General features: G+C 30.9%; 1 protein-coding gene across 1 annotated transcript in view; it reads right to left on the bottom strand.

Moving 5' to 3' along the window:
• Positions 1-236: 236 nt before the first annotated feature.
• The window catches only part of LOC118181837 (cell adhesion molecule Dscam1-like), a 1,450,682-nt gene continuing 1,427,089 nt past the window's right edge, over positions 237-23,829 (bottom strand). Inside the window, exons 25-26 of the mRNA XM_085816862.1 lie at positions 3,674-3,749; positions 237-515 (exon numbers count right to left, since the gene is read on the bottom strand). Coding sequence (XP_085672988.1) covers positions 403-515; positions 3,674-3,749 — 189 coding nt within the window. The 3' untranslated portion in view covers positions 237-402. The remainder of the gene's footprint in view (positions 516-3,673; positions 3,750-23,829) is intronic.

Below are 23,829 nucleotides of genomic sequence, written 5' to 3' on the forward strand. Positions count from 1 at the left end.
AATGCATTTAACATTTTTGATGAGCACACGTTTAATATTTTAAATCAAGTGATCCAAAAACAGTGTTCTCCCCCCAAACAGAAAAGTAATTTAATATTTGAGGAAAAAGTACTTAAGCTTTCTTAAATATTTTAAATAATAATTAGCATAAACGTTAGCCTAAATAAGTTTTTCTCAGACTACTGTAATATCTGGTGGTGCTATGTTTCCGAAAAGAAAGTGGAAGAACGTCCGATTTGAAATAAATTTATGTCAACAGATATACATGATAAATAACATTTCCTAGCGTAGAAATCAACTTTGGCAGGGCGTAACGTGAGCAAACATTTTGAACATTTAGATGAAAGTTTCTCGTAATGGCAATGTACAGAGTGAAGTTTCCTTATGAGATGTTACACATTGTCATCGTAATGGTTTGTGTCCGCTAGTTGCTTGGTGTCGCCATCTGTCAGAGTTATTAGAATCGATGTGTCCGGTGTTATCAGGTGCTGCCATCTGCGCATTACCATCAGAACCTAAAAAATAATATTTTTGTAGTTATTTCCACAGCGAAACTCCTTATATAATTTATTGAGAAGAATTAGTGAATTAAAAAATTTAAATTTCCGGAAACGTTTTTGCCAATTGGCATTCAAATAACTTTCATATACATAAAAGAATTATTTACCTCTTAAACACTGTTAAACACATTACCAACTTTCAATGGTAAATATTCTGTTAACAGAAATTACAGTTAGATTCAGTAGCAAAACTTTGCCCAAAAAGATAAATGCTTCTAAAACATTAAATTTCTGATCATAGAGTAATAAAAGTTCAAATGCATAACTAAATATGAAAATATGTAACATAATAAAGTAACATATAATAAGGTAATAAAGTAAAGTAACATATTTCCAGGTAGCATGAACAGTGTTGATTTCAAATATAACGAGAATCAGACTATTTTAGATCATAGGAAATTTAATTTAAACGTTGTTTTTGTGGAGTGGAAAGAGAGGGTTTCTTACAGCAGCTGCTCAAATATGCTTTAAAAGTGTTTTCTCGTTATAATCTATTCGAGGTTTTTTAAAGGAAAAATAAATTAGGAATTTAAGAAGTAAAAAAATCAAAAGATAATTCTCTATTTCCCATAGTTACATTTTAATTGTGCAAAAAGTAATCCATTTACTGATAAGGTGTATAATTAATATGTTGTTCAAAATATAGGAATAAGTGGTAATTTTAATAAATTTGAGGAACTAATTTGGGAAGTTTAACTACAGAATCTATTTCTTCAGCTGCATGAGTAAGAATGATGTAAAACAAGGGTGTACTTACTCGATATCAGTGAAAGTCATAGACTACAAAATCCGAGAAAATTTCATAAGAAAAAAGGAAACAGAGCTACCGCCGCCATCTATTGACAAAACATGAAAACAACAAAAAAAGTAATTTCATTAACAGCTAAGGGCGAATTTAACCTCAGCTTTTAAAGAAATGATATTACAGCTGTTTTAATTTTTCATCAATAGATTGCGCCAGTAGCTGTGTTTAAGTCTCTCTCTCTTTTTTTATGATGTTGTTTGAACTCTAAATTAATGGTTATTCGGCGTTTTATTTTCCTTTAATAATAGACATGTTATAATTATTCAATAAATTTACTTTATATGATGATGTATCTGAAAAACAAAAGGGGGGGGGGACTGCAATGCATCATTTCAGTTTTACGAACAGGTCGAATCCCATTTTAATAGACTGAGTGTTGTTCTGCTGTATAAAGGAATAGGGAATCAAAAGTTAATTAAAAGTTAATTTTAGTGCTTTGAAGTTCGAGAATATTATTTTCATTTCCATTATAAACGAATATAAATAACTCACCATAAAACTATAAATGGAGATAATCAATTTACGTATGATACAAATCTTATTAAAAATGTGAAGATACAGATTGGATTAAATTTTATTTGAACTCTCCAAAAAATATGTAAGTTCTGCTACGAATTTTTCCGCTAAGAATAATCGCATTGTTTAGAAATACATTTTTATGTAAACAATTTATTTTCACAGATAAAAATGAGTAAGAAATTTAATGAGTCCCAAATATTACTAAATATTATTTAATGAGTCCCAAATATTACTTCAAAATACATATTAATAATGCAGAAATTTCAATGCAAATGATGATAGACTAAACTGAAAAAGAAATGATAATACATATCATATCCTTAAAAAAAATTCACAGATAAGCATCTACAATCCGTCTCGAAGATATTTCTCTCCAAGGCTATAAACCTTATCGGAATCGAAACGCTATTAAGAAACAAAGACGTTTATAATTATTTACATTCAAACATATGTATTTTTATTTATGAGAAAAGAAATTTTTCCAAATTAAGAGAATGAAACTGGATTGTCATTTATTATTCTCATGTTTTGTCCTCGAATTAGTTTAATTAGTTAAACTTATTCAATGATTAATTAAACGTGTTAGAATTATTTTAAAGGAATGATATTTTACTATTATAATACGTAGATGTCAATATGCTTGAATAAAAAGTGATTTGCAGATTTCAGAGAGAAAATAAATATAAATTTGAACTTTTCCTTTATGATATTATTTTTAGTGTTTATGATATGATGATATGTTTTAATAAATGTTAAGTGAGCGAAATTTAAAATTAAATTTAAATATTTTTTATTCTGTTGATAATTTTCCCCTTATTTTGTAAAAACGAAAAAAAAAAAAAAAAAAAAAAAAAAAGGGGGGGGGGAGAACAAAAGTTCTGGCCCTTTAGTTGTTTACAGATTATGCAGGCCTACCCCACAAAATTTGAGTTTGAGACCCCTGGTATGACGAACACTTAGTAATTAAAATTTTCTTTGGTCCATATAAAATATTTAATTTTACATATTTTACTAAAAGGTTTTACAGAATCATATTTGTAGTAATAAAAACATACTTTATTTGGTTCGTTTGTTAAATAGGATCAGTGAGTTTAAGACCAGTCAATCCAGGCTTTAAGATGTATTCAATTAGACTACCTGTCTTAAACATTGCACAACTATTATTTAGTTCAATAGACAGAGAACAGAAACTCGAAAAGAGTTAATTACCCTTTATTATTCCAAATAAAGTTTAACAGACTACTCCTGCTTGGAGTTAGAATAAAGCCTCCACTCGGGCTTGAACTCAGGAAACTAAGAAGTAAGACTTGACTAATCTTAACTAAAAAGATATAGCCGAAGCTATCGAGATTCTCACAGAGTTGGCCCCTTAACGTTAACTAACGGCGAAGCTATCAAGGGTCTAAAGTACGGCCGTAAAAATAGCTTAAGAGAGAGAGAGTAGCCTAAAAGGCGAACGCGCGCTAGTCAGAATCTCTGGCTCTCTAACGAGGTCAGTAGAACTTCAGAGTTAAATGCTTCTTCCCCTTATTTGCATTCAAGCGCGATTCTGAAAATACGTTCTGGCCGGAAGTTGTAAGCTGAAATTCAGGAAGATAGGAAAGTAACTTTCAACTAAAAATTAAGATAAATCTTACAAACTTCACAGATTACTAAATACAATTTAGAGATATATTAATAGTTTACTTTCCGGATATATAACTATTTACTAAAAAAAGTAGAGGTAAATAATTCTTAATAATAAGAATAAGGAGCCCTCTGAAAATACACATATAAGTAACTACTATACCTTGTTTGTAAGAGGCAGGCATATATACTGGCCTCTGTGGACATCTCTTGATAGTAGCAAACAGACCTTCAGTATTCTGAAAATAATATCGATTGATCACATTGGTGAAAAATTGATTTGAACCGTTATAGTTTAAATAGATGTATTTGTTGGTGATATTAAGATAACATAAAAGATTTATTAAATATTCTCAATATTTTAATACTTTATGAAATGTCAACAACTATTTAAAATAAATAAAAAATGTAAAAGAACGGATTAACTATTCGATCGAAAGAAATAATTGAATAATGCAGTTTACTCTATTAAAGTTGATGTATTCTCTAATGAGAAAAATAAATTTCATAGTGAAAAAATATATCTATTTTAAGAGTCCCAAATATTACTTCAAAATACATATTAATAATGCAGAAATTTCAATGCAAATGATGATAGACTAAACTGAAAAAGAAATGATAATACATATCATATCCTTAAAAAATAGCTATTGCTGAGGTGAGTTTTCCTAAGTCCAGGCTAACTTATCAGAAACCTTTGTCTATATGTAAATCGAAAGTTTAGTAATCACCAGCTTTGTATTCGTGATTACATTAAGCAATTCATCAGTTAGAATAATCACTTTGCTGCTGCGTGACGACTGCAAAGAACTTGCACGTAAATGCTACTTACAGTTACTTTAGAATTTGACAATTTATGAAGAAAAATGCGGCAGATTAGTAAAGGAAGCTGCAATTTAATTTCAATGACTAAAGTTCTAAAAATTTGCCGCCCAGACGGGAAAATAGTTAGTGAGTCTCATTGCCATACCGAAGAAGACATAGGTGCAATTTATTCGTCAGTTTAATAGGAAGCAACGGTCGCTCACCTATGAGGTGCCTCCAAAGTAAAGCCCTTTAAAAGGCTAGATCCTACCAACTGGGTTAGATTTTAAAAAGTTCTTAAAACTATGGTTATTATCCTTTGACTTAATTAATTAATTATCAAAATTAATTTCTGATATGTATAAAGATTTAAAAGGCTCGCATAAACAAAATAATTTTATAATTAAAAAAATTACAGAATAAAATGAAACGCATATATGCAAGACTGGCATAGATTGGTACTGGACGAATAAAACTAGTCTGACTGACGTGGCCAAGTTGAATAAAAATTGCTGGTATCTTTTAGCAAATCGGCCAGTTTTATCCAGAATACAGAGGTTCCCCAGTATAAAATCACAACAGTGCAAAGCACTCTTATGAAGTATAGTTTATATTATACAAGGTACAACTTTCATCAAGATGCAAGATAGTCGAATGTATATGTGAAGGTTTTTGTATAGGCGAACAGTCGTTGACTTCCATGAAGGTGCCAGGATCTTTATGAGGAAGCGTGTGTGTGTGATTATGGCAAAGCCTCGAGGGCTATCTGCCTAAGGGAAGGGATGCCTTCGTGGAGGACTTTCTAAGGGAAACTGGCTCGTATACACGTTACACATGGGGAAAACCACGAAAACGCCCATGCAGCCAGCCCGTTCGCGGGATTCGAACCTCGGACCAAACTACCAGTGTTCAGCGACTTTACCGCTCGGCCGCTGGTGGGCCTTTATGAGGAAGCATCGTTACAAAATCGCCGGTGTCGCGGGACATTACAACAGCCCGTCTTTATGCTACGGAGTGAGTAATCAAATCCGACAACTATGAAAGAGACGAACAAATGAGACAGGATTAAGAGGATAAATTTAGTACGTTTGCCATCAGATACAGATACAGGTAAAACTATGGGGGACACCAGCGATGTACCATGGGCCAACTGGTAATGACCATTTTTTTCCCCGTGTGTCGTTAAATTTTTAATTTTAGAGAGTTTATTGTTTATTGCAGTAGGAAATCTACTACTATTATTGCGTTTAATCTGCTTTTAAACAAACGATATCAGGTGACAAGGTGGTGATTTGGAAAATTTGTTGAATTCTCGAGGACACAAAAGACGCCAAATTGAATAGATGAGAATGAAAGATGAAAATCAAGATTTTCAATGTCAAGAAAATAAACTAAAAGTTCTCACGAATTTTAGTACCTAAGTAATTATAGATTTGATTTAAAGCGCAACATAAAGTTGAATATTGTTTTGACAAACTAACTGGTAAGTTACTTGAACTTTAGTAGTAGCTCAATTAAAGTTCTGTTGCATCATAATTCCTCAAAAGTAATTAAAAAAAATAAAATAAAGTAAAAAGAAGAAGAAAATTGATAAAGCCAATAAAGAAGTGTTTTAATTAGTTGTTTTCTAGAGAGTTAAGGAAAATATCTATAATTAAGATTACTTTACTCACAAACTAACAAGATTTTATACTCGAATACTGAAATGTTAGAAATTTCAAAAATAAAAACATCAAAGCTTTATTTTTGGATTTGAGTTTAATTTGAATAATTATCGGGACAATAAATTTTTCTTTTGTTACTACTGTTCTTCACTCATATTAAATTTAACATAAATTCCTTCATTATAACTTTCTATAAAATGTCATATTGACTGAAAGAAATAAAAGGCTTTCTTTAGATTAGAAATAATTAAAACATTAATTAAAACTTAAGGAATTATTTGAATTCATTAGTCATAATATAAAAGCGTAAAACAAAAACGAAAAGAAAAGAACTGAAATCTTTCAGATTTTAGATTGCGCCCAAAGAGGCGTATTTTTAACGCTTTGTGTGTTACCTTTATTTATTAAATATCATATTCTTTGCACTTAAATGATAAAATTCAGTTCAACAGCGATATTTTTAACACCTTGGCAGCCTTATCAGAATAGCTTCGTTTGTTTATGCAAAGACTTATCTATGCGTCAACGAGAATTGTTCTTCAAATTCTCAATATCACCTTACGTTATATCAGGAAAGTCATGCTATTTCCCTACCTGTTCTATACAGGATGCGGCTTTCAGACCAGGTTCCTGCTTCCATGTGTGCCTAGCACTTGAATCTTCAACATCAATGTCACAAAACATTTAAAAGAGCATTTCTTCAGAATTTTCGATACATAGTCTCGCGCGCTGGAGATAAAAATGTTTTTTTTTTTTTTTCGGTATAGTGTTGCTTTTGCTCTCTTTGAAATCGCTGAGTTTTTTAACCAAAAACTCATAAATGCTTTGCAAAATATGAAACAAATAATAAAACAAATTCCATATTCCAAATTTGGACTTCCAAAAGCCGAAATAAATATAACACAGGGCGATAATATTTGGTGGCAACAATTTGAAATGTGAAACGAACATTAAAGTTTCCGACGCTAAATGGCAAAACGAAATTAATAGCCCTGGGCTAAAAATACTAAAATTATTTATTTTAATATACACACGGAAATTCGTTTAATGTGTATGCGTATTAATTGTTCGTTGTTGACAGAGAGCTTAATAAAGATTTTGAAGCACTCTTGCTGACATTGAATCTTACATGAAAACTGTGCAGTTTTAAACGTATGATTAATTTATATATAGCTACATTTTTATACTGTATAAAGTTATATTTATATATTTCATATAGGTGTATTTTCAAGTTTATTATCATTTAGTTGTAAATTAGATATTTATTTTAAAGATTATGTGATTTCGAATAAATTCTCAATAGCTATCCAAGTTAAAACTCTAGAACTTTATATACATTTTCCTAATGTATTTATGAAGCCGTGTTCATAAAATTCAAGCTTATGATACGAAACAGAAACAAATGTGAGATGAAAAAATTCGCTCGTTAAAGCAACCGGTGTAACTTTTAGTTTTTCGAAGCACATAGCAGAGTAATTAATTGTCAAACGTGATCTTTACCAGCTAACTTTGGTGGTGATACATAGAATCAATAAAGCTACAACAAAACAGGACATTGAATAAATAACTCCAGAGCATTAATACTAATAAAAGCGGCTCTAAATTTAGATAAACCTTTATCTTTTTCATTATATTATATGTCGCGCAATGTCGTTCTTTTTTGTTACAGAAAGTTAAATTTTTATGTTAAAAATGTTTTATCCCTGATCATTTTCTTCTTCCGAAAAATTTAATTAAGCAATGATGAATTCCAATAAATGTACTAAATTTATATCATTAAAGTCCCAGAGAAGAAATAATAGCAAACTGAAAGCTATAATTTTAAAAGCAATAGTACTTTTTAACATTTCGTAAACGAAAAAGCAATAAATATATACACACTGATCATCAAAATTAAAGAATAATGAGAAAAAATATGCTCACTAAGTTTATGTTCAATCAGTGCCCAATACTGTAATTATTTATGTAAATTAAATACAATTGAACACAAAACTGCACTTCCGCGCATACGTTAGCGCCGAAAATATGCAAATTCGGTGCTTCACAATATGGTGCGCAATGGACGCATTTTGGAATTCCTGTCTGTAGTGTTATTTAAAGTGAATGTGGTTCCTGAACGTGATCAGTATTTACTAGTTATGGCTCAAAGGCATCAATTAAGTGAAGGTCAAAAGTGAAGAATAATTGGTAGAATCGAGGGAGGCAAACACAAATGCAGGCTACCCAAGGTTTGAATATCCCTCGAAGCGTCATATCGACAGTTTGGAGCGGCTTTTAAAGTATAGGTTCAGTTGATAGACACCCTGATCAAGTTCGACCAAGAGCAAAAGGTACATCAGATGACTGCTTTCTTTCGCTGACGGCTTGAAGAAACCCCGAAGCGTCTACAAGTTATTTGGTTTTAGACTTTCAGGCTGCCACAGGAACTCGAATTAGCCATTCTACTGCTGCACGAAGGCTTAACGAGGTCGCACTGTATGAGGGAAAGCCAATGGTTTGTGTCCCACTCAATCCAGCTTCCAGAGGGGCCATTTAAACTGGAGTTAACCCTGTTCAATGCAGCCAAGATCACTGGGCCTGTGTATTGTTACTGACCAGTCCAGATATGAACAGTGATCCTAGACGTCTTTCGATCTGGAGAGAGGAAGGAACACGCAACTTCCCTTCCCTTATCCGCGAAATGCCCCATTTCCGTGACTGCCGTGTAACGGATTGGAGAGGAATCATGACAAATGGGCGCACTGAGCCATATATCTTTCAAAGAGTTTCTGTAATCGCTCAGAAATACGTGAAAGAGGCCCTGGAACCCACAGCTAGACTGTTTAAGCTTGCTGTTGGCCCAGACCTTTTGCTAATGGCTCACAATGTTCGGCCTCATCGATCATATGTAGTGTCAGACACACTCCCCGGACACTCCAGGGGCTAAAACGTGCACTTTTAGAAGAGTGGCGTGCAATTCCACAAGACTTGATCAACACTTTTGTAAAGTCTATGAAATCAAGATGTGAAGTTCGCATATATTTTCCAGGTCACCGTACGCCATATTAAAGAAAAAAAATCCACAAGAGGCGACTTAATTTTTGTGAATAATCAACTGCCAAGTATGGAAATTAATGTTAATTGACGATTTTGTACAAATTTGTATTAATAATTTTTTTCTTAAGTACCTGTTATGCTTTATTTCTGTAATTATCCTTAAATTTTAATGACCAGTGTGTGTGTGTGTGTGTGTGTGTGTGTATATATATATATAAATCAAAAAGTAAATGTCGAAACGAAAGTGAATAAAATTTTGTTCTTTCATATGAAGATTTAATTCTTCGTCTCCGGGTAAAAATTTACCACAATGGGCAAACGCAAATTAATGAATCTTTCAAAAACGTAATCTTTAACGGAAAATTAATATGAGAAAAGAGAAACATTTAAAAAAAATTACAGAAATTTATACAAAAAAAAAAAAAAAAAAAAATATTAATCTTCTCTGTGTACCGCTTCAAACAGAACTTGTCGAGGAAAGAGGGTTTTGAATCCTTAAACCAAGTTGATTAATGAGTTCTGAATACATTTTTCGCATATATGTAAGCTTAAAGCATCCAAGTGTAAAATTAAATTGGAATCAAAACAAGGCAATTCTCTAACAATATTAATAATGCAACCGTGTAAAAAAGGTCTAACATTGTAGTTAAACATAATAAAAATTAATATAAGAATTCGTCAGTAGAATAAACCTGAAAAATAAAATTGCAAATTGGTAATAAAAATAAAAATAAAAATTAATCTCCTTTGTATGAAACCCCAATTCTGAACTCAACATGGGAAAATGAATTAAAGTTTCATAAAAGTCGATTAATGTGTTTCGAATACATGTTTCGGTCTTCTGAATCATTTGAGATCAAAAATCGATAAAAGATTCATTTAAAGTTTTCATGAAAACTTCAAAATTCATTTAAAACCTAAAGATCGAAACTCAAATATATTCAAAATTTTCCCTACACGTATTCGAACACTTGGAAGAATTTTCCCTACAGGAGTGTAGGGAAAATTTTGATTGTAATTGATATTCGATCTTTCGGTTTTAATTGAATTTTAATATTTTTATAGAAAATTTAATTGAATCTTTTATCGGTTTTGATCTCAAATGATTCAGAAGAATGAAACATGTTTTCGAAGCATATTAATCGACGAAACTGTAATTAATGAATTACGAAACTGTAATTCATTTTCCCCTGAGGAGTTCTGAATTGGTGTTTCATAAAAAAAAAAAAAAAAAAAAAAAAAAGATTAATTTTTATTTTTATTTCTATTACCAATTTGCATTTTTATTTTTCGGTTTATTCTGCTGATGAATTCTTTTATTAATTTTGATTTTGTTTAGCTACAATGTTAGACCATTTTTCCATTGTTGCATTTTTAATATTGGAATTGCCTTGTTCTGATTCCAATTTAATTTTAATTTTGGATGCTTTAAGTTAAATTTACTTCAATCTTGCAGCTCTAGCTCAGGATTGATTTAATTTTTGTTTTTGGCATATTACTATGTTTCTCTTTGTATTTCGTATATAAATACATACATACAGGGTGTTTCAGAAATTCGTTTACAAACTTTCTGGAGAGACAGAGTAGACCTGGACAATGGAAAATTACGTTGTATGATCAGAAACGCTACCTAACGCAGTAGTGACGGTACAAAACGCAAGAAAGGATGGGCACGAACAAGTTGAGAGAACATTTATAAAGCTCAGTGCAGCAGAAACCAAGAAATGAAAATAAAATTCGACAACAATTGTCATCAAAGAAATAATTAAATTATACGACATCGAAATTACGACTCCGGACCATGAGGCCGGCCTCGCATCTCTGGCGCATAGAAGATCTGATGTTCAGGAAAATACCTAGCGTGTCCCGAGCTTCCCCAGCAGCTGCCACGATGCGTGCAACAAGTTCCTGAGCACTGTTAACGGGGGTTTCGTACACCATTGTCTTCACATGCTCCAACAGAAAGTAGTCGATGCAAGTGAGGTTGAGAGATCTTGCTTGTCAATACACCGGACCACCCTTCGTGATCCAATGTTAAGGATACGTTGCATTCAGGTGGAGATGCACATCAAGACTATTAATGTATGCAAAAATTTAACATTCTCAGTATTTTAGCTGCACTGAGCATAATAAACATGTTTTCTCACCCTATTTATATCCATCTTTTCTTGTTTATTCTGTTGGCACTACTGCGCCAGGAAAGCGTTTTGGGACCTGCATTGTTATGTGATTTTCCATCCTCTAGGTGTACTCTGCCTTTCCTGGAAGTTTGTAATCGAATTGCTGAAACAACCTGTATATATATATATATATATAAATATATTGGTGAGCTAACTACTATTTCTCATCTCATTTCCTTAATTTTGAAGCACATTGCGCAAAAGATTTTGACCAAAATTGGTCTTTTTAGTATTGTACTTACAACCTAGCTTATAATATTATTTCTTTTTCGCAGCTATAAGCGCAAAAAGTTTCAGAATGTTTTAGATGGCTTTTAGTTTTTTTAAGTTTTTTAAGCTTTAGCTAATGAGTTACCGAATACTGTTTACAGTTCCACTTTTACGATAGGTTAGTCTTCCTTTCAAAAAAACACTGTAAAGCAGGCTAGCTCCCTCTTTACTTTCAATTACTGGCTCAGATCAATAACATAGAAATAATTAAATGAAGCAACATGCTTTGAAAAACATGTAAGGCTAATGCTACTCCTCCTCCTTCTAATTCTAGTAAAATACAATCACTATGAAAGACTTAGAATTGTATCTACCAAATAACATGTAAAGAATGTTCCCTCACGCATATAAGTCAAACAAAAAACCTTCTAAACCTCAGAATTAATAGATCTCATATTAAAAAATTTAAAAATAACAACAATAATCTCACAAAAGATAGCCAGCATACTGCAATTCTTGAGCATTATCATATACATAATTTTGATAGCATAGAAATTAATGTGTTAGCTATTGTACCGAACACCAAACTAAGACTGTTTAAGGAGTCCATTTACATACTTAAAAAAAAGTCACTGTATCCTTACGGACTAAATGCCTATCTAAGTAATACCACCAATAGACAGTCAGAAGTCACTATATATGGACAATTTAGATTTTTTAGTAATATTACTACCAGAGGATCAAGAGGAGGTGATTCCAATAACAAAATTTTTTTTTCAACACAAGATCTGAAATTAATTGTTAAAAATCTTAATTTCTACCTTGAACATAAAGAATTCGCTAAAAATGCCATAAAACGTTTTCATACTTTTAAGAATACTACCTTATGGAATCTAATTAAAATAATTGATCAACAATCTCAATGTTTCCAAATAGTTAAAGATCTGATAATTGACTTTTGCAATTTTAAACTAAAGAATAGTAATTTTTTTCACACACAAAAAAAAAATTGTACTATACAGTTCAAGCACCCTTCTTACGATCAGTTAAAAATTCCAAGCATTTTTAAAAAATATCAACACTTGCTTTCTTACCAACTACTTCAAATTAAGCCCTGTTTTAAATTTGAAAAGACCTTAGGTCAACTTGTTATCAACCACCACGTTATTCAAGAAGATAGCATATGTAATCGCCAACTTCCTATTTACAATAAATATGTCGATCCTTTCCACCAACATGTTATTACTGGAGATCTCAATATTATTGAAGACCTAGAATTGCGAGCCCTTATGCAACTTGGCACCAAATTTCGTCCTACTTTCAGTATTAATAAGCACTTTTGCCTCAAACAATTCAATAATGATCTTGATAAATTTATCATTTTAGCTAGTTATAGATCCACTTTACCTAGTACTACTTTTCTTGAATGGAAAGTTGCACTAATTAAAGAATTTCAACTTTTGCTTTTCAAGACACCTTATTTCAATTCTTTGCACAGTAAAAAGCAACAAGAAAATCTTATTCAAAAACTGCAAGATCACTTTAACATCACGAAGACTGACAAAGCTAGCAACAATTTTAGTGTTATTTGAAAAAAGTTTTACTTCGACCTTCTGCATAATGAATTGAATAACACTTGCACCTACCAAAGATTACTACCAGCACTAAGATTCTTCTCAATAAATTTAATGCACTACATAAAAGACTTAAAATACATCCCCGGAAATACAATAACAGATTTGCAAATCTCCTATGCACTACCAAAATTTCATAAGTCTGCGATCAAATTCAGGTTCATTGCCAATAGTACCAAAAGTTATCTTAAAGAAATAGATTGTCTTTTTGCACAAAAACTTCGCCTAATACGTGATCTCATTAATAACTATGATTTTAAGGATCTGCATTGCAACTGGATGATTTCAAGTAACGAACAAGTTCTAAAAGCTGTAAATACACTTAAAATAGAACATATCCAATGCTACGACTTTGAAAACCCTCTATGCTACTTTACCACTTGAAGAAATTTATATAAGTTTACTTGCTCTTCCTGATTTATTTCCACAAATTTCTACAATAATAAATACCGAAAAATGGCAACTTTTTCTCTCAAGCGTGCTTTTCAATAATTTTATTCAATTTAACAATAGCATCTTTAAACAAATACAGGGAATTCCAATGGGAGGTAATTCTTTAAACAAATACAGGGAATTCCAATGGGAGGTAATTTTTTAAGTTCTGTCTGTGAATTATTCCTTTTTACAAAAGAATTGACCTTTATCCGTTTATAGTAAAGAAGAACATAAATTTTACCAACACATCTATTGATATATTGATGATGTCATTGCCTTTAACAACTACAACAAAATAGAAGTTGCTAATATCTACCCTACATGCTTAAAACTAAACGATACAAATACGGTGCAACATAATGTAGTCTACCTTGATTTACGTATTATTGACTACAATTTATTAAAAGTTTACGACAAAAGAAGAAAATTCATTTTTTCAACACTAAAATTAACCAACTCGAATTCAAATATTTCCAAAAGAGTCATCCTAAACACAATTTATTCAGAGCTACTTAGAATAAAAAGAATCTGCAATACAGCAAAACACTTTCAAGAAGAAATACTGTACTTCGTGACAATCTTGAAAAATAACCTAATTCCTCAGAAAATAATTAAAAATACCTTAAAAAATCTGGCATTAGCCTTACCAATTTTTAGATTTTTTGAGTTAGATAGTGATATTTTATACTTAAAGCCCAATGGGACGATATACAATGGATGGCTGATTCTGAGAATCTAATGTATAAATGTACAGATAATTCTTGTCACTACGTTTTCTTTCCTCCAAAAAATTTTGGCACAATACTTTTAATACTATTGTTTAAATAGTTTTAAATTACTTTGATGGCCAATTCTAATCATGTTATTAACAAACGGGCCTTTTAGTTTCGTGAAGCTTGATCGCCCTCTAGCTTGAAGAATTACGACTTTTATTAACAAATGACTGTTTTTTCCATTTTTCTCTTACTTTTGTGGCCATGTTAAGTAATTTTACCTGAATTAGCCATTTTCACTTTTTGCAGCAGTTCTTCTTAAAACAACTTGACTGACGCCATTTTGAACTTTTTCCACGTCTTTCGACTCCCTTTAGCTTTTGAGCGGGTTAGCGCCAACGGACAGTCTTTTGACATTGGCTGTTGCCCAGTGACTTTGTTTCCCCCTTCTTACGTCACACGACAAGTTGAAGAGCGTTGAAAAGCACGGAAGGGAATTACAACCCCTTTTTTGTTTTTACTCCACAATAGAGAAGGCAGAATAGCCAGAGGTCTGTTTTTTATGTTTCTTTTACAAAATTTTTTCTTGGTCTTAGCAAGACCCACGCTGGTAGTTTTCCTTTAAATTTATTTCAGATTCATTTATAAAGTTTATAAAGTTTTAATTCTTTAAGCTTGCAGGTCCAGCCCGTAAGTTATTGTATATTTTGACTAATAGCAGACCGCTATTTATTTTTATTTTTATTTTTATTTTTGCTGTACATCGGAGTTGCATTTACATTTTTTACACCTTAATGTGTCAATATGTGCGGACGCGTCGGAAAATTCGAACAGAGAATTGAGACTAAAAAAAAATTTTTAGGACAGTTTATCTAATTAATTAAAAAAAAATTCGTAACGCATAGTTTCAATTGTCTGTTTCGACGAAACGCGTAATGGAGTTAGCTTGGTTCAACGTTCAACCAGAAATTTCCCTTGAAAAGCCAGGTTGGACCTCGAATTGAGCTAATTTACCATTTTCCGCTTTTTTATATGTTTTAAATTTTTTATATGTTTTAACTTGTTCCATCGATTGGTTTTTTACTATGTTTTATTTTTTGCCTTTAACTTGTTTCCAACTATTAGCATTTTACTGTGTTTTATAATTTACATTTTATTACACATGTAGCCTAATGTTTCACCTCATTCAATGTCATTTTTTTTTTTTAACTGTGTTGAAACTTTTCTTGGAGCCACAGCTCCTGGTAACTTTTTGGCGAGCTAACTACTATTTCTCTTCTCATTTCCTTAATTTTGCAGCATATTGCGCAAAAGATTTTGACCAAAATTGTCTTTTTAGTATTGTACTTACAACCTAGCTTATAATATTATATATATATATATATGGGGAGATTAAAAATCTCCAGTTGTAAAACTGCTTTCCATTCTTACTGGCTCCATTTTCTATACACATTTCTTTCAGATTACTGCTTAAGAGTAAGTAATAATTTTCCTGGCTTATTTATTTGCGCCTTTTTCAAAACTGATGCGAGTATAGATTAAACTTTTATGATAGTTTAATTTAATTTACTCAAGATTGTATAAAATACTATTTTTTGCCACTTTTGATGGTTTATCACGTTTAAACTTTCTTTTCGGGTATTTAGTGATTTTTTTCTTGCATACTTACCGAAATTTGTGAATCACTGATTTTCTGTTTGAATTATTTTATTTATTTTACTTTTGTTTTGTTTGAATGAACATGTAAAGGAGGCGTTTCCATTTTTAGATGTTCAAATAATTTTAAACAATTGAATTCGATGCCTCAGATAGTATTAGACGAACAGAAATATCTTGAGTGTGCCAGATAAAGTAACAGTATCGCTGTTAGATTCTACCACCGCTTGAAAAAAGTTGAGTCCTACAGTGATAAAACAGCTTTATCAAAACTGTAGTCATACAAATGCATTTTTATATTTAATTAATTATACTTTTCCAACTGAGCCAAACGTACTTAACGTACAAACTTAACGTACACGGAATTTACATCTTTTGTTTTGATTAGCATTTTTAGTAATTTGATTTAAGTTTCAACTCTATTCTTTGCTTTTTATACACAGTAACAGCCGCTTATAGTTTTATACACAGTAGCAGTTTTATACACAGTAACAGCTGCTTAAACACAGTAAGTTTCATACACAGTAACATACACTTATTAAACTCACTGGATAATAAACTCTGACGCTTATTACATTAAAATTTCCAGTAACCAAAACAGATACGTTCTGATTAATTGAAAAATCGCTGTTTATTAAACTCATCCACGCTGCTTATTGTACTCAAAATCGGAAAATAAAGATTCTTTAGAAGAAGAATATTCTACTTTGTATGTATCAAAGATTTTCGTAATTCATCCATTTAACGTACCGTGGACGTGGCTTTATCGGGGAAGCCTTAATACAAGTGCCTCTGCATAAAGATGCTGCACTTTTCCTCAAGACGACTGCTGTACGAAAAGACAGAAATCTTTATAACGATGCCATGGTATGAGGAAGAGTGCTGGCTTGAAAATTATCGTTGACGTCCTTATCTTATCCCATTTCATTTTTTATAAAGATGCGAGTAACCTTATAGATAGTCGATTTTCGTTTCATTTACGGATTACTTAATTAAGCTACGAATGAAACAAATCTTCGGCATCTTTATGCAAAACGGGGAATTTACGTAACGACTTTTATGTAGAAGAAATCTCAGAGGAACTGCTAACTATAGCTAATGTTTCAGACATCAGTGAGAGAAGTTACGAAGATTTATCTTTAGAATATTTCACAACAATATTGAGACAATGTGTATGAAAACTGGCTGACTTAAGTCTTAAGAGAATTGGAGGAACTGACAACTAAGTAACGCAGAAAAAAGTGATGGCATGTCATCAACTATTGAATATAGAAAAGCATTGAAAACTCTAAGAAAAGTTCTTGAACTAAAAGCTGCTAATAAAAAAAAACTATCAGCAGTTTTATGAAATGGAAAATACAATTGAAAACTGCTTTTGAAGAATATTAAACAAACACAGCTTGAATAGTTGTTTGTAAGACATAAAATTTCATAAAAAACGTAATTCTAAGATACTTTTATAAAAAAATTTAAAATGAAATTTAAAATTCCTTAAATAGCTACATTTTAGCATTAATTTTAAATTATTATTTTAGGATATCATTAATGAATTAGTGGTTAATTATTTTTTTACTTGAGAAGTTTAAAACTGATATCACAATCTGTAATATACAAATCATGGTCTATTAAACTCAACCGTTTAATAATTATTATTAAAAATTACGGGTATCATATTTCAACAGAAATATCCAGTTTGACCTTTTCCTAATCCATTTAGGCAAGTGTTTTGAGTTTTGTCTGTACTTAAGGACAGAATAAATGACTTTTGTTTTCCAAACCGGTTTGCAAAGTGGATTTAAAATGGATTCAAAAGAGACTTTTTTCTTGACGTTTGTACGTACGTACGTATATATCTCGCGTAACTCAAAAGCAATCAAACGTAGATCGTTCAAATTTTATATAGAGAGCTGGTATAACATCTAGTTTTGCATCTTTTATTTTCCTGCAATTGACAGCACTAAATTTATATACACATTTCCAGTTCCACAAGTGTTTTAAATGACTAAAATATTAATATTTTGAGAATGTCAAATAAAAAATAATATTTGGTCAAATAACGAAATCTAACTTCTAAAGTTAGATTAGTCTCCTGTTTCCTATACTTGTATTTGGGGAAGTTTTGTTATTATGAAAAAATGAAATTATAAGAAGTTTGACTCCCGCAAGACAAAAATTGACTGGGATATTTACTTTAAAAATTTGCAATATTTGATGTCATTTTCAACTTACCTTGAGGGATAGGTTAAATTAGGCTAGAATAATTTTAGGAAATAAATTTAAATTAAGTGCAACATAAGATGTGTGTAACGTAATCAGCCGTACAATAAAGTCATGTGGTGTCCATATAAGATTTTTTTTTTCATTAAAACTAAGTATTTTGTTGTCTGTACATTCCTAGACCTTCATATGTTAAATTAGACATTTCTAAAAGGTGTGTCGAAAAAGATGAAGTAAAAATAACTAGAGGGCGATGCGGATATATAGGATATTATAATGAAATAGAACTTTAACGTCTTGTTTCCTATATACGTTGGCATATCGCATCCTATATCAGTTTGCATATTATATTCTAGCAGTCAGGAAACGTTTGCTTCTGTCGTTAGCTGCAGCCTTGGGTAAATTAAGTGACTCTCGTGAGAGACGCATCTAAGGATCTCCCTCCTCTCTTACCATTTCACCCCCTCCCGAAGGGATTTTCAGCTCAAGGGTATTTAAAGTACTTTTGTACCGTAAAGACCCTACACACTTATAAACATCCGTGCATTCTCCAGGATTCGCATTCGGGCTCAAAGTAATGTGAGCTTGCTTCTCTATTTTTTGAAGTCAGAGCCTAATATCATTTTCATTATTATTATTCTCATTTAAACAAAGTACATTATTGCCTAGCCATATCTTCTACTCTACTAGCATAATTAGAAAGTTTCTAGAATACGAGGGAGAGAAATATGCGAGTAAGGTTTTGTTATGCAAGAAAATATTACCTTGACCGTACAATATAAATACATAGATTAGAGTTCCATCTAAGTGATTTTAGCTCTAAATTAGTTAGCATGACGGAAAGACTGAGATATTCTTTTTTCGAATAAGGCTGTCTTTGCAACTTGACATTCTTTCTTTTAATGTTTGTAAATTTTATAACTTATTTTCTTCCAATTTATCTTTGTAATTAAAACGATTTAAATTTAATTTACATACCATAAAATATTGCAAACGTATATGTGTTATTAATTAATTCGCAGAAATTTGATACATTATTATAATTATATTTATTTATACTCTTAAAAGAGAAAGATAATGGTTTCTGCACTTATTATGCCTTAACTATCTTGCATTTTATCATAAGTATTGTTTTAAAATTATATAACTGATTAAAATACTTCTAGAGAAAAAGTAGATTTATTTATATGATACACTTAATGAGAAAAATGGGATGAGAAAACATGAAAATTTTTCCATTTAAGCCAAGATTTGGCACGCAGTTTTTTTCTTAAATTGAATAAAGAACCAAAGAAAATCTCTCCAAGTTCAGAAGTCTAAGCACTCGTTTTAATGATTCAGACAACTCATTATAAAGACATACATGCAATATATTTTAATACTTCAGGGATGTTTTAAAGCAGTGAAAACAAGTTCCAGAATTTAAAAATAAAGTTGCATTAATTTGAACAGTTTAATTTCATACAGTAATAAAAAATATATTTCTTTTGAAAATGAGAAATATTCATTAATTTGAGAGAATTCCAGAAATATACAGCTAATGACATTTTTTTCATCTTCATCTTTCAAATTTTAATGCTAGAATAGTTTTCCACAACTTTTATAAGATGAAACTTAAGCTAAAATAATCTCATGCAATTTCAAATGCCATTAAATTTTATGACCATTACGTAGAATAAAAAATTGAAAGTTAATTTAATATCAAGGAGAGGAAAAAATAAATCGGAATTAAATATCGGAAAAATATATATTTTAAAACTGAAGCGAGAAGGGATGTAATCAAGAACAAAATCTGACGATGAGAAACGATTAAAAAAAAATATTTTGTAATAAATTTGGAAAGAAGCAACTTCGAGTTCATTGCATTATACTTATTCACCATATTTTCTTAATTACTTTTTAAAGCCTGAAACCTGGTGCTACTGTTTCTATTACACTAATTTCGTGCATTTGAAAAATAAAAACTTATGGAAATATTTGATGAAAAGATCGTGAGCAAGCGATCCAGTTAAAATGTTCCACAGCTATTCCTTGAATAAGTCCTTTCTTTATTAATTAGATACTAAACACTCTGTGTGTATTAATTTATGGCAAAACAGTATCATAGGAAGTGCCCCTTCTTATTACTGCTTCGCTATGTTGCTATTTTAAGTAACTTGTTTAAAATACATGAATTTACATTTATAGAATTAATTTCTGGAAATCTCATATCGCGGAGAAGGCAAGAATGTAATTTGTCCGTCTCTTCATAGGAGTCAATGGTGGTCCACCTATTAGATGCCTCTATAATAAAGAGACCAAACAAAATTTGAAACAAATGTTATCGCAATGTATTATTTAAAAAAGAATAAATAATGAAAAATCGGAATGACTGTACACACGAATGTTCCTTGAACGGAAGAAAAACGACAATAACCAGAGCAATTGATTTTTTTATACATGAAGACCCCCACCCGATCGCAAATACCTCGAAAAACGAATTTTGAATTTTGAATTTGATTCTGTTTTCCTTTTTATAGTTTTGTTTTCTATTTCGAAAAAATCAAAAAATTGACAAACTCAGCAATTTGAAAGAGAAAAGTCACAATACCATACGAAATAAACATTTTTACCTCCAGCGCTCCAGGCTGCGCCATTCAGCAGAACGTAAAATATTTATCTTTCAATCTTAATCCACATATTCGGCTATTTGAAAGCAACGTGTTGTCACCGCCTCATACAGAATACTTATTACATTCATACGTCAGCGTGCTGCCATTCAGCAAAACCTAAAATGTTTAGTTCCCAAATACAAAATTTTCATAAACCAACTGTTTAAAAAGCACTAAACGCAATTCTTAAATATATGTTTCTACTTTTTAATTTGATTGATTTAAATCATGAGATGTATAATTAAAAAACTAAATGTTTTTATGAAATGACATTACATAGACTCACTAAAATCATGACATACGTTTTACTTTTTTCGGTAACGAATTTTAACGACTGACCGCTCATGGAGAATTCTAAAGATGCGCTGCTTTTTAAAAATATTTAGTCCAAAGGGACAGTTTGCCCTGAAGGAATATTATTTTCGTTTTGGCATATTGCGTTGGTTCACTATAAATGTCCGATTTACTTTTCAAAATGTTGCCACCAAATATTACCGCTTTTTGTTATATTTAAAAAATTAAATAATGAAGATAAATATAATAAATAACATGCATAAATGGATGCATGTTTCTCGCATTGTGATAAAACAACGCTGATAAAAGAACTAGAGCCATCCAGTTTTGAATAACGTACGTTTCCATCCAAATATGGGCATCTGGAAGCCCACATTTGGAATTTGTTTTTATTATCTATTTCATATTTTGTAAAACTTTAAAGAATTTTTGATTAACAAACTCGATGATTTAAAAGCGAGCAATGGCAACACTCTACGGGGGGCAACACTCTACTACATACTCTACTACCTTTTATCTCCAGCGCTCGGAACTGTGTATCGGAAAGTCTAAAGATATGCTCATTTAAAAATTATTTAGCGAAATTTCTGTTAAATGAATTTTATGGTTTAAGTGCGAAGAACATAGTATTTAATAAATAAAGGTAAAACACAAAACGTTAAAAAAACGCCCCTCTGAACGTAATTTAAAATCTGAAAACTTTCAAATTTTTTATTTATTTATTTATTTTTATTTTGCTCTTGAATGTTATACATCGTAGGTGCTAAGAAAATGGTGCTTAATAATAAAGCTAAAAAGAGTGTGTTAGCAGAAGTGAGTCCAAGAGCAGATTGGTAAGCTGAGATGTTCAGCGACAGCACAAAACTTTTTAACAAAACCTCTTATGTGACGTTAAAATCTGAATTCGATCAGATTTTCTTTCTTTCTTTTTTAAATCTTCGTATAGTATTTATTAGGACTTCAACACTTTTTTCTGCTTTTTTATAGGTTTGATCTTGGACTAATATCATTTCCCTTGCACGTTCACAGTGGACCTCAAAAGCAACTTTTAATGTGATTTTGGATTTCGCTCATTTTCTGCGACTCAAATTTTCTATTCGCCTTTCCAGACTCTGAAATTGAATTTAAAGTTGGTGTTGGTTCATTACCACATCTTCGTTCTAAGGAAATACGAATAGATTCGATGATTTAATTTCTTTTATTCTTACATTCATTATTTCTTTACGTTTTGGCTTTTATCATTATATATTTTTATTCTTATGATCTGGATTTAATTTTTTTATTATATACATTTCTCCTTCTATTCCGGTATGCTTATTTTTTTAAAAGAAACGTAAGCATTCAGCACAAAAGCCTACATTGTTTCCAAAAGGCTGTATTGCAAGCTTCCAAGAGGCTTGTATTGCGTGCAAGTTGCTGAGAAAAAAGATCACGGAGGAAACAATGAAGTCTTTTGATTTTACAATTTAATGCTTATACTCGATTGATTTGAGTCGTTTGTTACTTCAAAAGGCTTTTTCGACGAAGATACATGCTTGTGTTCCACAACTTTGAAACAGCTTTACAACAAACGGAACCAATTATATGCATTTAAGAAAATCTTATATATATATAACCGTTATAGTTTATTTTAAATTTTACTGACCTTCTTTGCACTTTCATTATGCACACATTTTTATGCTTAATTGTATACAAATCTATATGCACTGCAAATATGCGGATATATACAACATGCATGTTCGATCATATAAAGAGGGTATTAATGAACGATTTCAATTAGAATACGATTTTAAAATGATTTCGATAAAGAATTAAAAAAAGCAAATGTCTTGAAATAAAACGTTCTGGCAATAGCTTATTATTTGAAATGAGAAATATCGTCTGTTAATTCATTTTTTTTCTTCTTTCAAAATTTCGCATGTAAACATGTTGCGGTTGAAAGGATACTATAAATTTGCACTTTCTGAAGAGGAAACATTCCTATTTCATAATTCAAAAATATTGTGAAATGCAATGTATTAAAATTTCTAAGTTCAAAATAAACAATATAATTAATCGGAAAGGGAAACACTCTTAATCATTACTTTTACATCGGAAGAAGGCTACAAACGAATACGCATAAAGGTAAGTATTGTTTCTAATGTTTGTAAAGTTTAAGGGGTGTTGGAACCCCAAAATCTTCAAAAAATGGTGATTTCGGATTTTTGCATTTCTAAATTTTATATACTTTTTTTTTCATCTTTCTAAAAATACCATTCTTTAATATCTCTGAAAATTAGAACTGTAAAAAATCTAGTTTTAATTTGTCATCGAATGCTTTGATGAATGAGGATTTTTACATAAAAACGCGTTTTTCTCCAAAAGTGATTTTCTTATACTTGATGTACCTTTTCTCGGGAACTACTGCTCACAGGTATCTAAAATTTTTTATGGCTTATTTATTAGATTTCCTAATATTTACTGAAATGAGCTTTTTGTCTTAAACTAAGAAAAAAAAATTAAAGAATTTTTTTTATGTGAGAAGAGTGCTAAATTTTACTATGCCTAACAAAATAGTCTGTAAATTACTCTAAAATTCAAAATGTGTCAAAATCTCATTTCAGTATAATCAGATAGGTACACTTTAATTACACAAAAAATTTCAAGCTTGTATCTACAGCAGATTTTGAGAAAAGGTACATCCAAACTGGCCAATTTAACACTGTCGGTCTAGGAGTTGCTGATACCCCTTAATCGTTGTTCAAACGAAAATCTGTCGATGCAGTAACAAATTCGAAAGTCTTTAAATACATCTGTAGTAAAAATAAATAAAATGATAAATCAGG

Source organism: Stegodyphus dumicola, chromosome 5, assembly GCF_044657685.1.
Source record: "Stegodyphus dumicola isolate Sdum_Otavi_A_Nest chromosome 5, ASM4465768v1".
In the NCBI taxonomy this organism is placed as follows: domain Eukaryota; kingdom Metazoa; phylum Arthropoda; class Arachnida; order Araneae; family Eresidae; genus Stegodyphus; species Stegodyphus dumicola.